This window comes from Carettochelys insculpta, chromosome 8 (genome assembly GCF_033958435.1).
Source record: "Carettochelys insculpta isolate YL-2023 chromosome 8, ASM3395843v1, whole genome shotgun sequence".
NCBI lineage: Eukaryota > Metazoa > Chordata > Testudines > Carettochelyidae > Carettochelys > Carettochelys insculpta.
In genome coordinates this window covers 13,690,610-13,714,353 of record NC_134144.1, presented here as the reverse complement: position 1 = coordinate 13,714,353, position 23,744 = coordinate 13,690,610, and the positions used below count along the sequence as shown (strand labels likewise).

The following is a 23,744-nucleotide window of genomic DNA, read 5'->3' as shown; positions in this document are numbered from 1 at the left end:
TACAGACAACCTGCCAACCTTTTGAGGATTCTAACCGATAGCCACAGCCTATACCGCAGGAACACCAGTCCTGGGACTTTTTCTTGCAACAAAGCCCACTGCCAGCTTTGTCCACATATCTATTCTGGCGACACCATCACTGGACCTAACCAGGTTAGTCACAGAATCATGGGCACATTCTCATGTTCCTCAACTAACATCATATATGCCATCATGTGCCAACAATGCCCAGATGCTTTGTATATTGGACAGACTTCAAACTCTCTCAGACAAAGAGTTAATGGGCACAAAACAGACATCAAAACATTCCTCATCCACAAACCAATTAGTCTACATTTTAATAGAGTGGGCCATTCTGTTAATGACTTAAGAGTTTGCATCTTATTGAAGAAGAATTTTCAGTCTGCTGTGGAAAAAGAAACTGCTGAATTCTCTTTCATATTCAAATTCAACACATTAACACGTGGTTTGAACCGGGATGCAAATTTTCTGGGACATTATAGGGGCTCTTTGGCACACTTGGCTTAATCTAATTCTTGACTTCCCCCGCCCCTCTGCTCTCTGATTTGCTCACCTTGATCATTTTTTTCTGATTTGTCAACTTTGATTACTGTTTTGGGTTCTCTATGCCTTAAATATTGAGTCTGTTCTGGTCTGGCTATGGTCTGAAGAAGTGGGTCTGTTCCACGAAAGCTCACCTAATAAACTATTTTGTTAATCTTTAAAGTGCTACTTGACTGCTTTTTTCTTGTTCAAGCTACTGTATAACAATATTGAGATTGGCCTGAGTTCATTGGAGTAATAATCATCCAAGAACTTCTGACCACATTAGCTCTGTGCAATGCCTGCTTGACTGTAACAAACCAGAGATCCAGAAGTTCCTTTAAAATTTAATATCCATATGTTCCCCTCTAGTGACTAATGTGTCTAATCCTGCAAAGATTTATGCTCTTGAGTAACCCTACTAAATTAAGTTGGATGACTCCAGGGTGTAAAGTCACATGAGTTTTGCTTGCAGGATCTGGTCCTATACAGGAGGGAAAAAAAGAAAACAACATTGCATTTCTCAAAAAAGCATTATGCATTTTAGTCAACACACATGATCAGAACCTCCTCTGATTTCTGAAAATAAAATTTCAAATTAAAATTAGCACTTCCGGCCTCCCAGCTGCCAGCATCTGCTACCTTTGTTGTAAAATAATTGTGTCACTATCAATAATGCATTACTGTGAAAAGTTAAACCACTTCCCTTGTTTTAATACCAGTTTAATTATTAAACGTCACCATTGACTAGTTAACCATGAGGTATATGGTTCACAGTGTAAAGTTATTCTTCTGAGGTTAAACCAATATTACAACAGGATAGAAACTGGACAGTTGCAGAATGGGAAAAACCCAATCAATTAATATTTTAAAGCAAAGTGGTCCATTTTACAGTTTTTCCTAATAATAATATTTTAATATACACATTTGGTAACTCAGTCAAATTACACAATTTGAAGTGATGTACTTGAAAACTAAATGTTAACTCAAAAAATTAGGCAACTGGGTCCTTCATCTATCCAAGTAAATAAGAGAAAGCTGACTGCACTCAATTTTAATTAAGATGCAGATGGAGAAAAACACAGATACTGCGTGTCAAATTCACCATTACTTTTAGTGGGAACGGCTCTCATGTCATCAAAGGAGTTGTACCCCCTTTAACTTGTGTTTAATTTGATTCAGGAGGACAAATGAACAATTAACAATGAATTATTACTTGTTTTCTTGAGGTTAGAATTATCAAGTACATTTTCTAACAATGCACTGCACAGCCTTCAAAGTTTTTTTAAGTGATCCCAAGCAAAATGTAGGTTTCTAAATCAGTAATGGTGGAATTTTTTCTTCTCCACTGACCATTGTATGCTTTGAAGGCAAGAGTACCAAAGTTCTATAAGTCACAGTCTCCATCACCAATAACATGCACTTTCATACCATTTACAGTAAATGTGGACTTCCAGAACTGCATACACATCTAAACAATGCCCCTAGCTTTCACAGTTCCATACCTTCTACTCAAGCTTAATAGCAGGGTAAGAAAATATACTACACATGCTTAAATTACATTGCTCTTAACTAAGTAGAATAAAATATGTTTTTCCAAGCAAAGGCACAAATTCTTAATATCCTTATGATCAAGTTTTAATTTTGCAACTCCAGCCATTTTTGACACAGCCCTCTTCATATGAATGTTTACAATTGTTTTAAGATGGACTGTTATTTAACTCAAAAATGTCTGAAAAGATTTCTCACAAACTTTTTTCAAAAGTGAATGGGAGAGGCCACACACGGCCCATGAGGTGAATATTTCAGAAAGGTAAAAACGAGTGAAAAGGTGTCACAACGAAGTGTTTTTCAGTCAAAAGAACCCCTTTCAGTAAATTCCCTACATTCTATCCACTTGAGATGGAAACACAATTCTGTTTTTTCTGTTCCATCTTTTTATCTAGCAAAATCATCCTGGATGTCTAGACAACATTTGTGGCATTACACATTCTCCATTAGTTCATATCTCAGTAATTCCTGTAACTTCCAGGGGCTGTCTATTCTTTTCAAAAGCACTTAATAAGGGCTTTAAACAGAGGTCTGTGTCCCAGTTTGCTTTGTCCAGCCTTTCTGAATGCTCCATTGTCTTGCTTTCCTACACAGTGTGATGATAGGAGGCAACAACCCCACAAAGTGGCTATGGAACTTTGGAAGGGGAGGAGGTGGTGGAGGAGGTATGGTGAGAAGGAAGTTTTGGAGGGTTTTTTCCAAGGGCAAAAATGGATTCATATAATTATTCACACCTCTCATCCTGGCAACCTTTCAAAATTCCCCTGCTCTTTAAGGTGGAAAACATGTGAGAGGTTGCTGTCGTGCATATTGTGGATTTGTCCATCATCAGGTAATTTCTGGAAAGATGTGGTCGATCACATATGTGAACTAGGGTTGAAAATGCTGGTTGGCTGTATTCCTGGAGATTGTTGCATGACAATCTATAATGAAAGAAAAGCCTTTAATTCCTCGAGGGTCCAGGGCTCTCCTGGAGAGCTGACAACCCTAATGGGAAGATCTGACTCTCCTAATTTGATTTATTTACTAATGTTCAGCAGACAAAGTCTGATAGCTATGCCAGATTTGTTGATTATATCGTCTCTGCTTTTGTAATTTTTAAAATACTTTATTCCTACCTTTCTGCATACTAGGTAGAGCCAACAGAACAAAAAAGCAGTCACATAGCACTTCAAAGACAACGAAATTATTAGGTGACGAGCCTTCCTAGAGCAAACCCACTCCTTCAGACGTAGAGCCAGGCATTTTGTGTACATCTATAACTATACTTTGACCACTGGTGTTGCAGTCAGTAGTGTGCTTCATTTCAATGATTAAAATGGAGATATAAGATTTCAACCTCATAGATGGCATCTCATTCTTTCACTACAAAAGAAAGGAGGCCATAAATAGGGTTTTATTTTCCATTATGGTCTTGTGAGCATATATATGTTCTACTCATGCACATTTACAAATAGCTAAACTTGCAAGAATTTCAGAAAGTTGTAAGATCCAACAGACTTCAAATAAGAAGATAAAAGATGAGCATCTCCAATGTACAGCAGCCTATGAAAAATGAACATGAAGTATTCTAAGGGAGAATGCCTCAGTATTACATAGAGGCAGTAATAAAATGATAATTACTGCTGGAAAACTTCAGAAAACGAGGCAGCACAGGAAAATATATTTGCTCATTGCTAAGACTTGGTCTTTTGAAGGTGCATCTGAAAACTGCCTCAAAGCATATTCTTTTCTTCAACTGCAATTATTACCGAATTCAAAGTGTAATTTCCCAGTTAACAAAAAGGAGAAAGCAAGTTGATTACTGAAGGCCTGCCCACCTGTCCCCTCCCTGCCCCGAAACAGTTATGTCACTATGAAAATGCCCACTGGCTTCAATGGCAACAGAACTGTGCCTCTGAAAATACAAAATTCACATGCATTTACCTATGTCTGAACTGATAGCAAATTCTTATATTATGTTCCATTAAACACAAAATCAGAAAGCGGGCATTAGCAGAGTGGGACAAAGCATAAGTTTGATTAAAACCATTGAATAATTCCATCAGACAGCAGTCCCTAGCAGATGAGATTCATGATAATATGATCAGTAAAGAGAAGGGCTTGGTTAATCATCACACCCACTCAAACGTACTTTGGCCAAGAATGGCAAGGTTCTAGCCAAACACTTCAGCATTATGACAAGGAGCAGTGCTGAAGAAGCTTTTCCACAGAAGCAAGTAAAGAACGGTTGGCAAGGAAACCATGCCAAACAGGACATAACAGATAATTCTAAAGCTTTCTGCCATTTAACTGAAAGCTTATTGGATTAGATAAACCATTAATATTCATTGAGACTCTCTTAACTAGTTTTCGCATAAACACCTCAAAAATTCATTTACCAAAGGATTAGACGTTAGCTCCACTATATCCAGCACCCTCTAAACCTCAGTCTACACAACAGAGTTAGGTCGATCCAAGGCTCACAGCTTGGCTGTCAACCCCACATCAGATGGGAAACCAGCTGTTAGACCCATTCACCTCACAGTGCCTCACTTCACTCAGTGCAAGGGCTCCATGTGAGAATACCTACCACCATCTGAAGTAGTGTAGTGTGAACACCAACTGCCAATTGAATTACTCCTATGGCTGTAGTAGGGATGTAAAATCCCATTAAATTATCTAACCAGTTTAACAATAGGTTTAAACAACAATTGAACAAGTAGCTTGGGAGGATGGCTGGGCTGGAGTTGACCCCTTCCATGGACAAGGGATGCAGCACCTCCTCTTCCCAGTGCCCCACAGGTCGGGGCCCTCTGGCCAGGCTGGAGCAGCCTTTGACTGCAGCAGGAGGGCTGCTCCACCCACCCCTTCCCTCTTCCCAGCCACCCGCTCTTCCAGGGCCCACTCCAGCCTGCTTGCAACGGCAGCCACCCACAGTGGCCCAGCAGGGCTGGACCAAGCCCCTACCCACAGCTGGTGGAGGGAGATGGGGGGACTGCTCCAGCCATCACCGATTAATCATAACCACTAAGCCTCATCCATCTAGGTTAAATGTTTAACTGTTAGTATCCCTAGGCTGTAGGTCAACCTAAATTAAGTTGACATAATTTTGTAGTTGACAAGCTCTTACATAGGTCAAAACCCAATGATCCATTGTCAAATACAGTAAAGACAGGGCAAAAAATCCTTCAAAGCCCTTGTGTCAATAGTGTAACAGTCAATTACTAAACCCTAGTCAATTATACCCCAAAATACTAATCATTATCAAAGATATCTGAACCCTAACCTGATTTGAAATTTGTATGCCATAAAAGTTTTACAACAGTTTAAGAATTCGTTCTATTTTGTAACAAGTTTCACTGTATCCAAATTCACTACTCGAAGGTTGTACTTTGTAGCTTTAAATTAAGTACATAAAAGATAAATTAGCAAAATGGTATGCACATGGTTAAGCGTACAAATATGAATAATGGGATTTCTAGAGTAACTCCAATCACCTTCCAGAAAACAAAAAGTTTGTTCAATTACAGATGCTCTGGAAAGCTAAAATTAGATTGTCATGATAATAGATATACTACTAAGATCATAATATTTCAACTGAAACAGAAAATAAGGGAGAATACCTTAACTTTTTCATACTATCTGTGAAAGTCAACTAGGTAAAACCCACACCAGACTTGTGGCTAATCTAACAATCTGAGCCTCACAAGAAATTTAAAAAACCAAAAACAAAACCCAAAAGTAGATCAGCTTACACAGAACGTATAAAGTCCTGTTCGAACAGCAATTCCTAGACCACGAGGTATGTCCACTTGATCATTCCATAGGTAATCATATTAGGATAGCTTTTATTAAAAGCTAGTCAAAGATATTTTGTTGACTCAAACATTATTCTTTAAATTTGTTTCAAAGAAGTGGGTATTTATGAGCCAACAAAAGACAAAATCTACATCAATCCATCTCAAACAAGGTGATTAAACAAAACAAAGCACAACATACAGCTCAACGCCTGTACCATGTGTGGTGTTAAGAAAAGCATGCAAAAGTACTCTCGCAAAAAGTCTGCTTTCATATATACACAGATAGTGTCTTAGCAAGCACAACAAGAACAAAAAATGAATTTGAGAAATTCTGTAACGGTAGCAGTTACTGGTGTTAGCATGGAATTGCTGCACATGTTGCATGGACACTCTACATGCAATCCAATTATGTGCACATAAATACATCCCAAATTTCTCCTTCCATTTGAAACTGTAAGGAAGGGCAGGATTCCCAGCCAGTGCTTAGATCCCTAGGTTCATTAACCTGCTGGCATATAAACACACTATGTTTCATATTTAATTCCTGCTTGCTATAAACTATTTTAAAAGTTTTAATTGCCATCCCATCCCCTACAGACGGGCACAGTAAGGGGACTATGGAGTGCCTCACACAAACTCACAGATGAAGTATTTCAAATCTTTCCCCAGCATCAGAAGACAGTGGAGAAAGTTGAGGGGTCAAAGCTGATGAGACAAAAAATCATGGCAGGTACACAAATATAACAGAGATAGAAGGCAGCAACCATGGTACTAGCAGCTTTTTTGCTGACAGACACAAATCAGGAAGCATGCATGGAGTTTCCAATCTCACAGCGGTTACTTCTGCTGTCACAGGAAACTCATGAAATTAAACAGCATATAAACAGCTGAAGAATACAGCTAAACACACTGATTCAAACCATTCCTCTCATTCCTAAATTCACATGTGATAATTTCAAGATTCCTTACTGCGCTTTATTGTAGATTAAGTAACAAGGAGCAGACACGACAGCACTTACACAGCTTGATGGTTTCAAAGATTTTTATAAGCTTATCTATGGAAGTACAAATCAAGACGACAGAGAAGCTACTATGAAGCATGCTACTAATGGCATCTTATTTTGTGGTCTGCTCTAGAACAGCACTTTACCATGAATAGTTTAATACTCTTCAGGAACTTGACAATAAAAGAATTAGAAACTTCTACAACCCACCCACCATACTGAAAAACAGGTCACTTACAATCAAGCAGTGATTATCGTTGGGTCATCATCTCAAAAAATCAAACACAATGAGCATATTAATCAAATATTTAAAAGAAACCTGCTACTGCCCAAATGTTTTGAATAAAAATGATTTCCAGCTATGAAGAAACAAGAATAAAAGTCTGAAAAGATCATTTTCTACTATGCATCTAAATTCCCCCTGCTCCTTTTTGATCAGCTTCTGGACCAACAGAAAGATAGCCTCAAAAGGATACAATCGTTAAATTTTCCAATTACAACCAACGGAAAGATTCGGGCTTTCATCCTGCTGGTCCTTTGTCAAATTTTCCATACAACTTCTACACTGAGGATGTATTTTGTTTAAAAGGCTGTTTAAAAATCCTCTCTGGTGTTACTCCAGGGAAGAACACTGATTTACACCAAGGATTTATTTTTCCCATTGTTGTCCTTAGAGAAGTTTTATTAAAATAAGAGTTTGGAAACACATTTTTCCTCCCATAATAAAACAAATGCCACATTAGGGAACTGCTTGTAATACTACTGTTCTGCAACATAGTACCATAAGTCAGGGCTATAGTACGAAAAGCATTTAGTATTTACGTGTACTGAAATTCACTTTGATGTGCCTTCAACAAAGCAATATATCTAGTAGTTAGAATAAGAGCTTGGAGACCTACTGCAAAATATCTGTTCCAACAAAGCCATTGGTAAAAAGAATCATTGACTTCAATGCAGTTAAGATGTTACCCCTTGTTTCTATTGCCTGTAAACCAAGGTATGTCCTTGAGCAAAACACTTACTACCTCTATATCTGAATTCTTAATCTGTAAGACTAACACCAAATATCTAATCTATTTTAACATAGTTATGAATCCAAGCTGCAACACACAGTATCTTGCACAGCATCCCTCACAAAGGAAGGAATCGCTTGTCACATAAACCAGCACTCAAATAAAACATTCCAAAGGAAACTCCAAGCTAATAAGAGAGACAGAGTAATACAATTAACACAACCTTTGCCATAGTGTAAGTACGTATTACTAACATCCACTACCCTTTGCCTCATGGCATAAACATGGCAGCTGAACACAGATGCTTTTCCTGTAATTAAAATAATTGATTGTGAAGACTGGAAACATTTGACATATGAGTTACTCAATGTTTTTTTTTTTTCATTTAATTCCCTGTAGCAATAACCCTCTTTAGGTCAGATATCTACACACCCATGGTTCCAAAATTAGACATGTACCACCCAAGGGATTGGAAAACCATGACTCCCAATATTGATTGTATACATAAATCTTGAAGAGCAAGTTGTTTGTGTTTCCCAGGATCCTGCTGCTCATGAGAATGGAGCAAGCAGATAGTAGGTATGCGGTGACATTCACACACCTGATCATGTAAAGACCCACACACAGAAAGTAGGCTGGCAGGCTAATTTAGGTCTGCTAGATAATATTGTTCTGCTGAATAATTAAAAGGAGACTAATACCTTTTCAAATTTGGTTAGAAAATACTTTCCCTCAACGGGGTGCGATAAGCCTATATTGCATTGAATCTATATCTAAATAGCCCTTTGAGGGGCAGTGCGTCATCCTGATACACAGGAGTTATACGTGTACATAGCCATAATCTAGAATTTTTAACACCTCATTTGACAGGACAGCCCAAGGATTCGAACTAAAGAGAAGATGATCTCAAAATTCAAATTTCATCATGGCAGTATTTCAACATGGAATTCTGTGTTCAGCCAATTAATCTGGATTAGCCATTTTTGCCAGGTGGATTGGTTTAAGTCAAGGCAATTTAAATCACTGACACATTACCAAAAAAAATGAATTATTTAAATCAAGTTATCAAAAAAGCAAAGATTGTCTCTGTTTAAAGAGCATTTAATTTTGGAGTAAGCCCCATTGAACTCACTAGCACTTCTGTTTTTTTGAGAAGAAAGTATATAACGGTGTTCCCTTGGAAAAGATGAGTTATGCTGAAGTAATATTGGGACTAGATTTATGGCATCGCTATCACGGTCTATGACCCATCATGTTCCAAAATAATATAAAATAATAAAATGATACTCAAACTGACAACGCTATATTTCTCTTATTGCAACTTTCTATATTGTATACTTGAGTGTTAGAGTCGAATCCTAGTTAACCAATTAAACAAGCCATAGGATTAGCTCAACCAAACCTTTTTTTCTAGCAACAACCAACAAGACAGCCAGCTTGGGAAATGTACTTGTTAAATCACACCAACTAAAAGACAGAGAGAGTTTTGAAGAAAAACACATTGCAAGAGAAATTATTTGAGTTAATAACCATTTGGTCCACTCAGCCACATCCACAACTTTATCTACATCATTTTCTCCCAATAAGTAGTTTTCCTTATGATGTTTCATCCTTCCTTCTAGGCTCTGCATCAATTTCTTGCAATGCTTACATATATGTTCTATTTTTGTACCCAGGAAATTTTTTTTTTTTCAAAATATTCCCACATAGGATCTCTCTAATGCCCAGAACACTTTGCTTCCAGCATCATGACAGTTTTTCTGTAGCAAGTGGGAGAATACAGGGAACTGGGAGCGTGCTGAATAACCTCTTCCCTTTTTCTTTCCAGTCCATTCCACTGTTCCACTCTATGCTAACTCCAACCTTTCCTATACATTGTCTTTCAGTCTTTAAGACAATGTCTAAACTAACTTCTCTGCCATGACTGGCCAAGTTGTCTCACCACTCAAGCACAGGACAACACAATTCTGTCCAGCTTGTGTCCTTCTTTGCACGTTACTTTTTGGTCTTCTGAAAAACAAGTTGAAAGGCCAGAATTTTCAAGAAACAAGAGCTCAGCAATGAGGCTGGACAGATTAGAGCCATTAATTCATTTTTATGAGACTGTAAGTGTAAGTGTAACAGGACCTCTTGTTCTTCTCTAAAATACAGTGGACTCTCCCCTGGGACAATTAGAAACCTTTCCTGCACAAATGCCATTAATTTCTGCAGAATTTTCATTTTAATAAATAGAAATTTAATTTTAGCATGCAGTTTTGAAAATAACCCTCCAAATATAGCCCATATATCAGCTACAGAATTTGGCATTTACCAAAAAGCCACAGAATTCAAGATTCTTGACTGCAGCCAAAATGGTGAATGCTGTTGCAATCACCTCACATCTCCTGTAATCCTGCTTTGCTGGGACAGGCTTGCACTCTTGCTCTCCTGATTTCCCCAAAAGAGGAGTAAACTGGAATACAGTGTGCATTCCCTGCACTGTTCTATAGACCCAAGTAGTGAGGAATCAGGCAACCAGACCGGGAACAGAACTTGCAGTCAGAGAAGGCAAGGAAACGAAAAGCACAGGTGGCAAGCTAGGCTGCCTCAAGACTGAAAACAGCAAGGATCAGCCAAAGGAGTTACTGAAACTAAAAAATCCTACTTTCATAGTTCATGCTAAACATGGGGAAGGAGGGGAAGAGAGCAGTTCTGTCAATGAATCCACTCAGGCAGCCCAGAGATTGCAGGAAAAAAAAATCCCTTTATGAAAATAATTGTTGGTGAATTTCACATCTATTATTATTTTCAAATATGATCCAGAGGTTTTGGAAGGTAGGCAGTAGGAATGAAGGATATTCTGAGGGAAGAGAATAAACGAACACTGAGGTTGAATTCTGCTCAAGTGTTGTGCAGAGTACATGGGGCCCCAAGTACAAAAGATGGGCATAAAAGCAAAGAATGGGAAATTGCTCTTCAATTTAAAATTGGCCACCTCATTTCTTGCTTAAGTGTTTATTTTGGTGCATATTTATTATTGTTTGTGAAGCACCATAGTTATACACAAGAACTTACAAGAGGCAGTGTGTGCCGAAGAGAGTATTTCCAACATGCTACCTCTATCTGCTCCATTGAACAGAAAAAAAACCTTGCATTCAAACCCATTCAGTCTGACAACTGCAGACAGTTGGCAGGAGAATTACAAATGGCATCACAAGACTTTTTTTTAAACAAGATGAGATGCTAACCTTTCCTTTGTGGTAGATAATCCAGAGCACATTTTAGAAAAAAGTAGGAAGTTGATAAATTATGTTGGATGATTGTGCCTGGGCTCTTCTCAAGGTATCTACATTTTCTGCTCCATAGTCTGCCGCTACAGGTCTATTCAGGTAAGAATGTCATACGATATGGTTGTGAGGGCTAACAACATTCTACTTACATAAAAGTGCTGTTCTGCCACAAAGAATCTTACATTTCAATTCTAGAAACCAAGCCAGGATTCAAATTAATAAGACACATGCTTGTTAAGAATACGTTGATATTACTAGTGTTCTCTCTTATTCTAATGTCTCTGTCAACATAAGCAATGACTTTATATTAAAAACTAAACTATTAAACTATTTTTCAAGTTCAGAATCTTAAATATAAATAACCTTGTATTTTTATAACATAATATACTTTTTTCTGAAAACAAAATGATTAGAGAATATAATTATCACTACTTTATATTATTATTATTTTTAGGAGCACACAAGAAACACTTGAACAGTTGACACATATCTTCATAATTTTCCCCTCAAACGGAAGATAAGAAACAACACTGGAAAACAACACATTTAAGGGTTATCTGCAATATTCCCTCCCTGAGAGGCACAACAATCCCCAGCAGCCACCATAGGAAGCAAAGCATTTCCCAGGTAGACAAATGAACCTCATCTTATGCCTCAAAACCTTCACTTTTCAACTTATGAAAAGCCCAACCAAAGAAAGCAAACATGTTTGCCTCACCATGCTCCGATACTGCATCCACAGAACAGAAGAAGATGCCCTGGATCCTACATCACAGTGAAAAATATTAACCACTGAAATTAGGTAGAGGTAGCCTAGATTAATATGCTTTCTAGCCACTACAGTTTCACAATAATAAGATAATGTCATTCCTACTAAAAAAACAGCCCTCACTCTCCACTTATACAATTTAACAACAAAATCAAAGTTTGAAACCCAAAAGTAAATTAAAGATGTGCATATTAACAGATGATTCTATGTAAGACCATTTTAAAATTGGTCAGTATCATGCTACAAACCCAGGCTTATGCCCATACAAAGTAAAATGTGGAATATCATTTCAACATGTGTATGCTGGTACAAAAGATGAAATTATAGTAAAACCATCAGTTTAATATTTTACCATTTACTTCTCAGATTAAAGCTAAAAGCAAGGACTATATTCCCATTCATGAAAGGAAAAACAACTTGCACTAACCAGATGAAAATACAATTAACTCTTAAAAACAGCACACAAAGGGTACCATTATGATTATTAGAGTTTATGCTACTCATTCTCTTCACGTATTCCACAGTGGCAGTGAGCTAAAGAAATAAAACAGTAAATACATTAGAGAATATCTGACCAAAGAAACACCAAGCTTCCACTTACCTTTTATTGTAGATTTCAGAATTCGCCAATATTTCCCCCCACTCTTCCTGAGAAAACAAATATGTGATGCTATACTGAGAACCGGTATTCAAATATGTTGCTTAAGAAAATCTGTGCTTCTCTATCGAGTACCATTACAATATTTTATCTCTCTCTGTGTGTATGTATATATAGCGTATGCGTGAAGGGATTATTTCCTTACAGAACTCTATGATGCGGACTTCTGTCCTACCCTGTGTCGCTTTCTGTTGGAGAGTATCAGTGTGTCTGTAAGTATAACAGAGAGGTTACATAACCCATAGCTACACAATTGTCTCTGTCATAAGGCTTGTGAACTTGTCCTGCCAAATTCTATGCTTTTCTCAAGACTCTTGCTGCATGCCTTGAGAGCACGCGGGTGGGGTCCCTGAGCTGGATCCCCCTGCCTTTTGGGGACTGTGATCTCAGTAAGGAAGCGCGCCCGAGAAGAGTGTCGGTAAAGAGGACGCTCCTGGATTGCCACGGGGAGAGGAGGCAAAAGGTCCCCAAGTGTCAGGGGAACAAGTCTACACAAGGCGGTGGAAGGGGTCCCCCACTGCCACAGGGAGGCGGGGGGGCTCCTGAGTACCAGAGGAAGGATCTACACAGAGGGGGATGGATCCGTGAGGGCGGCGGCCCCAAGCGCCATGGCAGGTGCCCTCGAGAGGGACCCGGCAGCCTCCGCCGCTCTCGCTCTGTGCGGACAACGGGGGCTCAGGGCGCTGCCCCAGCCCGTGTCCCGGCTGTCCCGCGAGCAGAAGGTCCCGGCGCCCACCCCGTCCCCAGCACCCTGCGGGGGAGAACTAACTGCCACACCGCAAGCGGGACGGGGCCTTCCAGCCCCTACAACGAGGAGCGCAGCGACTACCCCCGGTACCTGCCGCCCCCTTTCCCCTTCCTGCCTCCTCTGCGGCCAACCCCGCAACTCAACAACGCACCCGCCCATTGGGCCGCTCCAGCCCCCAACAAGCGCCGCGCTCATTGGCTGCTCCCACCGCTCCCCTCCCTCGTGCTCGAGTCCAGGGTCACCGGGCGGCGGAGCTGGAAAACTGGCATTTTCCTCTGAGAACGGCGGCGAAAGGAGGCGGGGCCTAAGCGTCGGCTTGGCTCGACCGGGGAAGGGTAGGAAAAGATCCCGGAACCTTCGCGTCTGGTCTCGTTCCCAGTCGGCGTCGATTCAAGACGGACTTCCGCTTCCGGGGGCCGTGTGTCCGGAGCAAAGGAGCAGGAACGCGGAGCGGTCAGGTAGCGGGAAGAGCCCAGGGGCAGGGGCAGGGGCAGGGGAAGGGGAAGGGGAGGCGCCAGTGCCAGTGCCAGTGCCAGTGCCAGTGCTGGTCATGTTTCCCGGTATGCTTCTTTACCGCCCCCACCCACTGAGTGCTGTGGTACGGACTTCTAGGATAGGCTGGAAGAGCTTCTCCAGTCCAGTCCCTCACACCATAGCCCATTGAGGGCACTGCGACGGCGGGGCCTGCTGTCCTTCCCTGATGCGGGCAGAGTTCCTCTGGGCGGTGTCCACCGGTGCCTTTGAGGCCCAGTGGGTACTGTCCGGTGTCTCTGCTTGGTGTCCCCTTCCCACTCCCTTTTTGGCCCTATGACTGCCACACCCATCCAAAACAGCAACGAAGGGTTCTGTGGCACCTTATAGACTAACAGAAAAGTTTTGAACACCCATCCATGTTTTTCTCTTTAATTGTTCCCTGTATTTATTTGGTGTCCTGGGTTTAGTGGATCCCTCCTGTAGGGGGGAATCATATAGCTACATGGGCTTGCGCCCACGCACTGTCTCAATTTCCCAATAGGATATAACCTATCTGGGCAAGTCAGAGTCCAATCTGATCCTTAAAATCTCTAGTAAGGGAGATCCCACAGCCTCTCTAGGCAATTTATTGCATTGATTAATCACCCTGATAGGGAGTTTTTCATAATGTCTAACCTAACCCTTCCTTGCTGCACTTTAAGCCTATTGCTTCTTGTCCTGTCCTCAGAGGTTAAGGAGAATCATTTTTGTCCCTCTTCCTTGTAACAACTTTCAGGTATCTGAAAGCTCTTATCATGTCCACTCTGAAGCTTCTCATTTCTAAACTGAACACAGTTTAGTTTCAGTCTTGCCCCTAGGTCATGTTTTCTGGAGCTTTAATCATTTTTGTTGCTCTTCTCTGGACTTGTTCCAATTTGTCCACATTTGTCCTGAAATATGGTAATTAGAACTGAACGCTGTACTCTGGTAGAGGCCTAATCACTGCAGTGTAGAGCGGAATAATTACTTCTCATCTCTTACTTACAACATGCCTGCTTACAACAGCTCAGAATGATTTTATTTTACAGCAGTGTTTATATTGTTTGTTAATATTAAACTAGTGCTCTACTATGACTCCCAGATCCCTTTCTGCTGTGCTGCTTAGACAGTCATTTCACATTTCGTTTGTATGCAACTGATTCAGATTATTCCTTGCTAAGTGGAGTAATTTGCATTTGTCTCCTTATTGAATTACATCCTATTTACTTCAGAGTATTTCTCCAATTTGTCCTGATCATCTTGAATTTTAATCCTATCTACCAAAGCATTTGTTAGGTGTCTCATCTTGGCAGCCTACGTAGCTTAACCCTCTGTTACCCATTGTGCTTTTTCTCTTTCCAGCACTCCCCCTTCCTTCACACCCATTGCTGTCCCTGGGAATGGGCATCCTGTGTCACTTGAATCTCTGCCACCCGCTTGTGCTCTTCCTTCCGCCAGCTCTCCTCCTGATGTGTTCCTTCCACTTTTCCGCCTTCACCTGATTCTCCCCATCACACCCAACTTTGCATTTTTGTAATTTATTTACATGTCACTGGCTAAATTTAAAAAAAAAAAAAAAAAAAGAAAAATAGTATCTTCTGATCTTGATTTCCTGCTAGCACTATAAACATAGAAATAATTCTCCTCTGCTGTAGGTGGGGGGCTGTGCAGGCTAGGTAGGGCAAGGATTGAGAGCTAAGAAATCCTAGGTATTGTCACTGAACAGCTGTGTGATGCTGTGCTAGTGTCTCTTTGCTAGGACTGTAGTGTCCAACATGCTAGCCACTAGTCATGTGACTATTTGGCCAGTTGAGTGTGGCTAGTTGCTTGAACAATAAATATATTTTCAGAATAATGTAACACATTTGCTCTAGAGTGCCCATGAAAGCTTGTGCTCCAAAATTTCTGTTAGTCTGTAAGGTGCCACAGGACTCTGTTGTTCTCGAAGATACAGAGTAACATGGCTACCTCTCTGATACTAATCAAAAACATTGACTTTTGAAACACAGTCTGAAGGATCTGTGTTGTTGTTAAAACTAGTAATAAAACACCTATTTCTTTTCTGAAGAGTACAGTTTACAAAGCTGCCTCATTGCATGATGATGGTGTTAGAAATCATTCTCCCTCTCCTCCCCAATTTTCCAACGGAGAAAGAACCTATGTCCTAAAACTGACAAAATGTAATTGTGCATCTTATAAGAGCTGGATTTTTTTTTTTAACCTCTTCCTGCAGGCATGGCGCATGGACATGAGCACGAGCATGGTCATGGGAAAATGGATCTCCCTGACCTTAAACAATGGAAAATAGAAGGGACTCCGCTACAGGACGTCCAAGAAAGACTGACTAGGAGAGGTCTCAGGGATCCATGGCTTCGGTAAGTGAGAGAAGGCATCATTTAGAGCTATAGATACATACACATGCATTTCTGATAACCTTGTAATGGTGGACGATTTTTCCACCTGGAGTATGTCAGTCAGCACCTAAAAATGTGTGGACATTACTAATATTGCATGACTGTGAGAGTTGTTTCTCATTGTAAAGTTCAGCCATTCTTTGTGATGTTTTATGATAAAATGAAGACACGTCCTTCCAGGTTTTATTCTGCTGAATGGAGAGATGGGCACACTATTTACCTTTAGCCAGAGCTATCCCTCCAGTACTTAAGTTGGAGGGGGTTCCACGCTCTTGGCTTTGGTTCAGCAATTCATTGAACTGCTGCTTAAATTTACGAATGTGAGTAGTCTTGTCCGTATTCAGCAAAACACTTACGCATGGGCTTAAATCCCATTGTTTTCAGTATCAGAGGGGTAGCCGTGTTAGTCTGGATCTGTAACAGCAACGAAGGGTCCTGTGGCACCTTACAGACTAACAGAAAAGTTTTGAGCATGAGCTTTTGTGAGCACAGACTCACTTCATCAGATGCTGGTCTTGGAAATTGTTTTCAGCGTAACTTAAGTTGTACTTAAATGCTTTGCTTAATAGGACCAGGATTACTCGTGCATTTATAGTCAAGAGTGGGATTGTGTTTTGCTGAATTGGGGCCTTTTAATTGGAGTTTTGAATTGTAGTAGCAGATGACATGGTGCTTTATTTTACATTTGCTAGGGAGTTCATGACGTTTGTATAGAGAACTTCTAAGGTAAATCCAGTTGTAGAAGACCTGACTTTGGTCCCTACCCCCCAAACTGGGCTCTCTAGAGGTGGTCCACACCTGTGTTCCCTCCAATTTTTTCCTGCCGTGGGTAGAATACATTTTGTTACGTGCACCAAGGCATTTGCAGATGAGCACCACCAAATGAAACACATGCTGCTAGTTCTGGGCACTCTGGTGATCAGCTGGGCAGCATCTGAATCACTCCTGAGCAGCTGCCCAAGTGCTCAGCTTACAAGGAACACTGGTCTACACTATTTAGACCACTGTAGAGACAGTGCTTGGATCTGAGTCACAATGGGATGAAATACGTAATTCTCCTTTATCATTCTTCGGAATTGAAAAGCATGGTCTCATGCTCCATTGTCCCATGCTACAGGAAGACAAAAGCTTTACCAATAACTATGCCATTGTTCTACAGGGACATAGTCATACCTGCTGCCTCCAGTACTGCTATGCCATTTTTATCTTATGTTTTAAATCAAGCTGTTGGATGCATATTGCTGTATCAGCTTTTATTATGACCTATTGCTGGTGAGCTTAGGGGGATTGAATAATCTTTTATTTCCTTTTATTTGTCCAGGAGGTGCAGACTGTTTATACTAACTTGTACATCAGTTAATGTAACTGGATGTTTTACAGATACTAATTTTCTAGGGCTATCAGCTGGTTCTGAACCATTCTTTCTAAGCTTCTGACATTGTGTTTTTTTTAATTCTGTTTTTGTAAGCTCAAGCGTACAAAATGCAGTCTGTTTAAATAATTTTATCTGCTGCACAATAATATTTCTCTCTTCAAATTTACTAAAATGGCCATACTCCAACATATTCTTCTAAAATGCAGCATAAATTGCCAGTAAATGAATCCCACTCCCTGTCCCACATATGCTTCTTAAATGTACTGCTCTGAAACTGCTCCAAAATACTGTGTAGGGCTGAGAAAAACATATGCTGTTTATTCCCTTTTCTAGGCAAAAATTGCTATGTTTCTCAGAACTCAGGCTTATGAGATGGGGAAAAATAAGTTATCTACTGGATTTTTTTTTTTAATATCAGCTAAGGGAAAAAGTGCAGAATCTCTTAATGGATTAAAGTGTTGTACCTCACCTGCATGTCTTTTCCTAATGCAGAATTATGTATAAAGTAATTTTAAGACCCAGACTGAGACAAGCCTCCAAAATTAGTTGCATACTGATCTCTCTAGTGAAGACATAACAGCACTATCAAGATCTGTTTATTACTTCTATTAATGTATGCTTTCTGAAAAATATCTTGTACCATGAATCCTAAAGTGGCAAAACTTTTCCAAGTTCTTTTTTTAAGTTGGTACTAGCACATAGCAAAAGTCTGGGAAATCTAAGACCAATGTAACAATTTTTTGTATACAACTTCTATGTAGATTTAGCCCTGACGATCAAACACAGATTTACAGCCCTGAAGACTGAAATTCTTTATCCACTTAAAACATAGTACTCATACCTACCAAACAAGTCTCCCTTTCATGTACCTTAGTCCTGTGCTAAAGAGACAAGCTACGCAGGAGGAAGTGTGGGTGTGTGTGACAGACCATTCAGTCCTTGACAAATCTGCTGAGATTCTCATCCAGGCTGTCAGTGTCAAGCGTGGTGATAGTGGTTCTGATTTAGGTTCTTATCTTGTGGTGGATTTTTTTCCTTTAGTATGTCTCTGCATCCTCTGGAAATATGATGATGGAATTCAGAGCTTTGTTTCTGGAACAAAACACAGAATGTGTTGGATTTAATATTTCAGGTGGATCTGATAATATGAGAAGATGATCTTTAAAGTGCTAGTAACCGCCATAGCTCACATACAGGCTCAGTGAGGTAAAGGCTTTCGTAAGACAGACTTATGGTCAAGAGAAAATCTTAGGAAAAAAAAAAGAATGTCCATAGTCTTTTTAAACTGTTGAGAAAGGTCCATTCAGACTATGTTGAGAGCGTTAATTCGTAGAATCATAGAAGATTAGGGTTGGAGGAGACCTCAGGAGTTCACTAATCCAACCTCAAGGACAAACTCCAAATCGGTTGTTCCAGCCAGGGCTTTATCAAGCTTGGCCTTAAAATCCTCTAAAGATAGAGGTTCCACTACCTCCCTAGGCAACCCATTCCAATGCTTCACCACCCTCTTAAGTTAAATAGATTTTCCTGATCTGCAACATAGATCTCCCCCACTGCAACTTGAGACTGTTGCTGCTTAGTTCTGTCATCTGCCACTGCTGAGAGCAGCTTGGTTCCATCCTCTTTGGAGCCCATCCTCAGGTAGCGGAAGGCTGCTATCAAGCCTCATTCGTTTCTTCTGCAGATTAAATAAGATCTGTTCCCTCAGCCTCTTCCTATAAGTCACACACCACTACCCTCCACTGGACTCTCTCCAGTTTGTCCACATCCATCATTTAGCAGGGGGCAGAAAACTGGATGCAGTACTCCAGATGTGGCCTCACCAACACTGAGTAGAAGGGAATAATCACTGTCCTTCATCTGCTGGCAGTGCTCAGACTAGTGTAGCCCAATATACCATTAGCCTTCTTGGCTACAAGGGCACTTTGTTGACTTGTATCCCTCATCCACTGTAATCCCAAGGTCTTTTTTTGCAGAACTGCTGCTTAGCCAGTAACAGCCTGTAGCAGTGCTTGGGACTCCTCCATCCTAACTGCAGGACTCTGCACTTGTTCTTGTTGAACCTCTGTGGTTTTTTTTGTTTTTTTTTGCAGGGGAGTCCCAGTCTTTCAATTTGTTTAGGTCACTCTGGATCGTATCCTTCCTCTCCTGCATATCTACCTCACTCTCCCTGGCTTAGTGCTGCACCAGTAAGGACTCAAGCAAGGAGATGTCTAATACGTTACAATTAGATGGTAAACTGTTTTGGACTCCTTTTATTTTTCTGGATACAGCATCCATAGGGCTGTCCCTACCAGTGCTGTTGCAGCTGTGATGGGGTTTAGGGGTCCCCAAGCTCTGCACCCTGTCTGCAGGCAAGAGTGGCTCTCATTCAGCAGGTAGAAAAGGAAGTTTTAGTCAGCAGAGGCACAGCACAGTACAGAGGTATCAGTCCAGCAGCCAGAAACGGTCATTCAAATCCATCTTGGTGAGGGGAGATCCGAGGGCCACACCAAGGCAGGGTCTAGCCCCCTCCTTTTGTCCCTCTCCCCTCAGCACAGGCTAATTAACTGCCTTCCCACTCTCCCCTCACCTTCCAACTGCCAGCCTCTGATGCAAAACCAGCTGTGCTCCTCGCCACTCTCTGTTCAGGGACAGAAGTGTTGCAGGCCAGCTTAGGTTACAGACAGCAGAGGGACATCCCCAGCTTGTGAGAGTTGCTCAGCCTGTCGCTCACACACATCCCTCACTAAGTCACAAGCATCCACAGGGCTCTCCCTACCCGTGCTTTTGCCCTGTGCAGTCCAGCACCGACACACGCACCCTTTGGGGGAGTAACCACCAGTTTGGAGGGGGTTGTGGGGCCAGAAGCTGAGAGGGCAGGGGGATGTCAATTCTCCCAGACCAGTGGACTGGATGCCATTTGCCCTGGAGAGCTGGCAACCTTAAGGCAGGGAGTAGCGTCAGAGCAACAGGTGGGAGACATGAGTTGAAGGAGCAGTTGGAGCTGATGCTGCTGGCTAAAGAGAAGCAGCACTGTGAAAGGGAAACCACTGTTTCTCTCCAGCTGTGGGCACCCCGTGCTCCTCTGGAATCCTTCAGGCCACATTTGCACCACTTGGTGCATGGGGCCTGAGTTCAGCCTGCAGAGTTGGGGGTAAAACCTGGGGATGAGCTTCTGGAGCTCCAGCACTGAACCTGTGCAGGCAGGGGCAGATAATGGGGCTGCCAGAACTGCCATTGCCCACACTCCTCCCAGGCATACACAGCACATGGTACCCCAAATTTTGCAGTGCCCTACTGTGATGCATACGCTGGGTGTGCCTCAGAACGGTCCTGAGCACCTAGCACAATAGGTTCTGGTGTATAACTAAAATTTCTAGCTGTTAAAGTAATGATGATTAGAGAGGGTCCAGAAAAGAGCAACAAGAATGATCAAAGGTCTAGAGAATGTGACCTATGAAGAAAGGCTGAAAGAATTGGGCTTGTTTAGTTTGGAAAAGAGAAGATTGAGGGGGGACATGATAGCGGTTTTCAGGTAACTAAAAGGATGTCATGAGGAGGAGGGAGGAAATTTGTTCTTTTTGGCCTCTGAGGATAGAACAAGAGGCAATGAGCTTAAACTGCAGCAGGGGAGGTTTAGGTTGGGCATTAGGAAAAAGTTCTTAACTATCAGGGTGGTCAAACAAAGGAATAAATTGCCCGGGGAGGTTGTGGAATCTCCATCGCTGGAGATATTTAAGAACAGGTTAGATAGATGTCTATCAGGGATGGTTTAGACAATACTTGGTCCTGCCATTGGGGCAGGGGGCTGGACTCGATGGCCTTTCGAGGTCCCTTCCAGTCCTAGTATTCTATGATAATTACATCTGTCTCATTCAAAAGTGGCAAGAAGCATTTACATTATTCAGTCCATATCGTGTATATAAACAACTCACGGGTTCTGCATTTCTGGCATACAGATAGTAAGTATGACACAGAAACAGCACAAGTTGTAGAAAAAATGTTTTCTTACTGAAGATATCTTATGTGATCATGTAACATTGTAAATTAAAGGTTGGCATAGGACAGATGCTTAGTGGGACTTAATGTCATATTTCATAGAATCATAGAACACTAGGACCGGAAGGGGCCTCGAGAGGCCATCGAGTCCAGTCCCCTGCCCTGATGGCAGGACCGACCACTATCTACACCATCCCTGATAGACATCTATCTAATCTGTTCTTAAATATCTCCAGCGAGGGAGATTCCACAACCTCCCTTGGCAACTTATTCCAGGACTTGACCACCCTGACAGTTAGGAACTTTTTCCTAATGTCCAACCTAAACTTCCCTTGCTGCAGCTTAAGTCCATTGCCTCTTGTTCTCTCCTCAGAGGCCAAGAAGAACAAGTTTTCTCCCTCCTCCTTATGACACCCTTTAAGATATCTGAAAACCGCTATCATGTCCCCCCTCAATCTTCTTTTTTTCCAAGCTAAACAAGCCCAATTCTTTCAGCCTTTCTTCATAAGTCATGTTCTCCAGACCTTTTATCATTCTAGTTGCTCTTCTCTGGACCTTCTCTAATTTCTCCACATCTTTCTTGAATTGGGGTGCCCAGAACTGGACACAATATTCCAGCTGAGGTCTAACCAGCGCAGAGTAGAGCGGTAGAATGATTTCTCGTGTCTTGTTCACAACACACCTGCTAATGCATCCCAGAGTCATGTTTGCTTTTTTTGCAACAGCATCACACTGTTGACTCATATTTAACTTGTGATCTACTAGAACCCCTAGATGCCTTTCTGCTGTACTCCTTCCTAGACAGTCTTTTCCCATTCTGTATGTGTGAAACAGATTATTCCTTCCTAAGTGCAGCACCTTACATCTATCTTTATTAAACTTCATCCTGTTTACTTCAGACCATTTCTCTAATTTATCTAGATCATTCTGAATTATGACCTTATCCTCCAAGGTAGTTGCAACCCCTCCCAGCTTGGTATCATCTGCAAACTTAATAAGCGTACTTTCTATGCCAATATCCAAATCATTAATGAAGATATTGAACAGAACTGGTCCCAAAACAGACCCCTGCAGAACCCCACTTGTTATGCTTTTCCAGCTGGATTGAGCACCATTAACAACCACTCTCTGGGTGCGATTAGCCAGCCAGTTATGCACCCACCTTATTGCAGCGCGATTTAAGTTGGACTTGCCTAGTTTGTCGATAAGAATATTATGCGAGACAGTATCAAATGCTTTACTAAAGTCTAGGTATACCACATCCACTGCTTCTCCCTTATCTACGAGTCTCGTTATCGTGTCAAAAAAAGCTATCAGGTTGGTTTGACATGATTTGTTTTTTACAAAACCATGCTTGCTGTTCCCTATCACTTTACTACCTTCCAAGTGCTTGCAGATGACTTCCTTAACTACCTGCTCCATTATCTTTCCTGGCACAGAAGTTAAGCTTTCCTGACTTTTGAATGCTTTAACTATGAAAACCTTAGATTTTCAACTTAGCTTTGGGGGATGATTTTTTTTTTTTCTTCAGATAAATACATTTGTATTGGTATATGGAATCTCACTGGGTATTTTAAATTTGTTATATCTTTTGGTTTTATTTTTTCCTAGCAATGAAGCATGGAGATATCTGGGTGAATATGCAAAACCTGTCACTCTTCTGGACGTTCTCACCAAAGGTTTCAAGTGGGGATTTGTAGCCTTTGTGGTAGCTCTCGGGGTCGAATATACACTGTTTCCTCCAAAGAAAAATGGAGGACATCACTGAAGATGGAATAGCAGAACCTCTCAAAGTTATTTACGCAGTTCTAAATTAAAACATCATACAATAGCTTACTGTTTTTGTTGCAAGCAGAATGATGCCTATTAAAATTTATCAGCGAGAGCATGCCACTGTAGTTTTGTCTTTTTTTCCTGGGAGAAAAGAAATACTGTGATGCTTCCAAATATAAACCTGACCTGATGCATGGAAGAATGAGATCTGCCTGAGATGGTGTGTAACATTGACAGAGTTAGTGAGGAAATAGTGTTGTAGTCTGCCAACTTGAACCTCCAAAAGAAGACGCTACCTGTAATCTGTTGTGCAGTGCTTCACAATATTATCACCAGAGGTGGAAAAAGTACCCAAAAGGTTACTTGAGTAAC

At 41.1% G+C, this 23,744-nt stretch overlaps 2 protein-coding genes across 8 annotated transcripts in view; one reads left to right on the top strand and one right to left on the bottom strand.

The window, feature by feature from the left end:
• The window catches only part of HYCC2 (hyccin PI4KA lipid kinase complex subunit 2), an 83,785-nt gene extending 70,353 nt beyond the window's left edge, over window positions 1-13,432 (bottom strand). For 2 of the 6 annotated variants that reach the window (XM_075000632.1, XM_075000634.1), the window contains exon 1: window positions 12,533-13,432. The gene's annotated coding sequence lies outside the window, so the exon portion shown is untranslated. Of the gene's footprint in view, window positions 1-11,880; window positions 11,928-12,532 lie in introns of all 6 variants that reach the window. The other 4 variants (XM_075000633.1, XM_075000631.1, XM_075000636.1 and 1 more) reach the window with 4 other exon arrangements.
• A 171-nt stretch (window positions 13,433-13,603) lies between these two features.
• NDUFB3 (NADH:ubiquinone oxidoreductase subunit B3) lies at window positions 13,604-23,489 on the top strand. 2 transcript variants are annotated; one of them, XM_075000639.1, is made up of 3 exons: window positions 13,604-13,790; window positions 16,063-16,204; window positions 23,211-23,489. In XM_075000639.1, exons 2-3 carry the CDS (start codon window positions 16,065-16,067, stop codon window positions 23,365-23,367), a joined length of 297 nt encoding a protein of 98 aa, XP_074856740.1. In that variant the 5' UTR covers window positions 13,604-13,790; window positions 16,063-16,064; the 3' UTR covers window positions 23,368-23,489. The 2 variants fall into 2 exon arrangements, with proteins under 2 accessions (XP_074856740.1, XP_074856739.1); XM_075000638.1 differs by having other exon boundaries at window positions 13,609-13,795.
• Window positions 23,490-23,744: the final 255 nt, after the last annotated feature.

What these genes read in the sequence shown, in the direction of transcription:
- NDUFB3 (XM_075000639.1), top strand. Translation starts at nt 16,065, where the DNA reads ATGGCGCATGGACATGAGCACGAGCATGGTCATGGGAAAATGGATCTC. An exon ending in CTCAGGGATCCATGGCTTCG is followed by an intron (nt 16,205 to 23,210) that starts GTAAGTGAGAGA and finishes ATTTTTTCCTAG; the next exon opens with CAATGAAGCATGGAGATATC.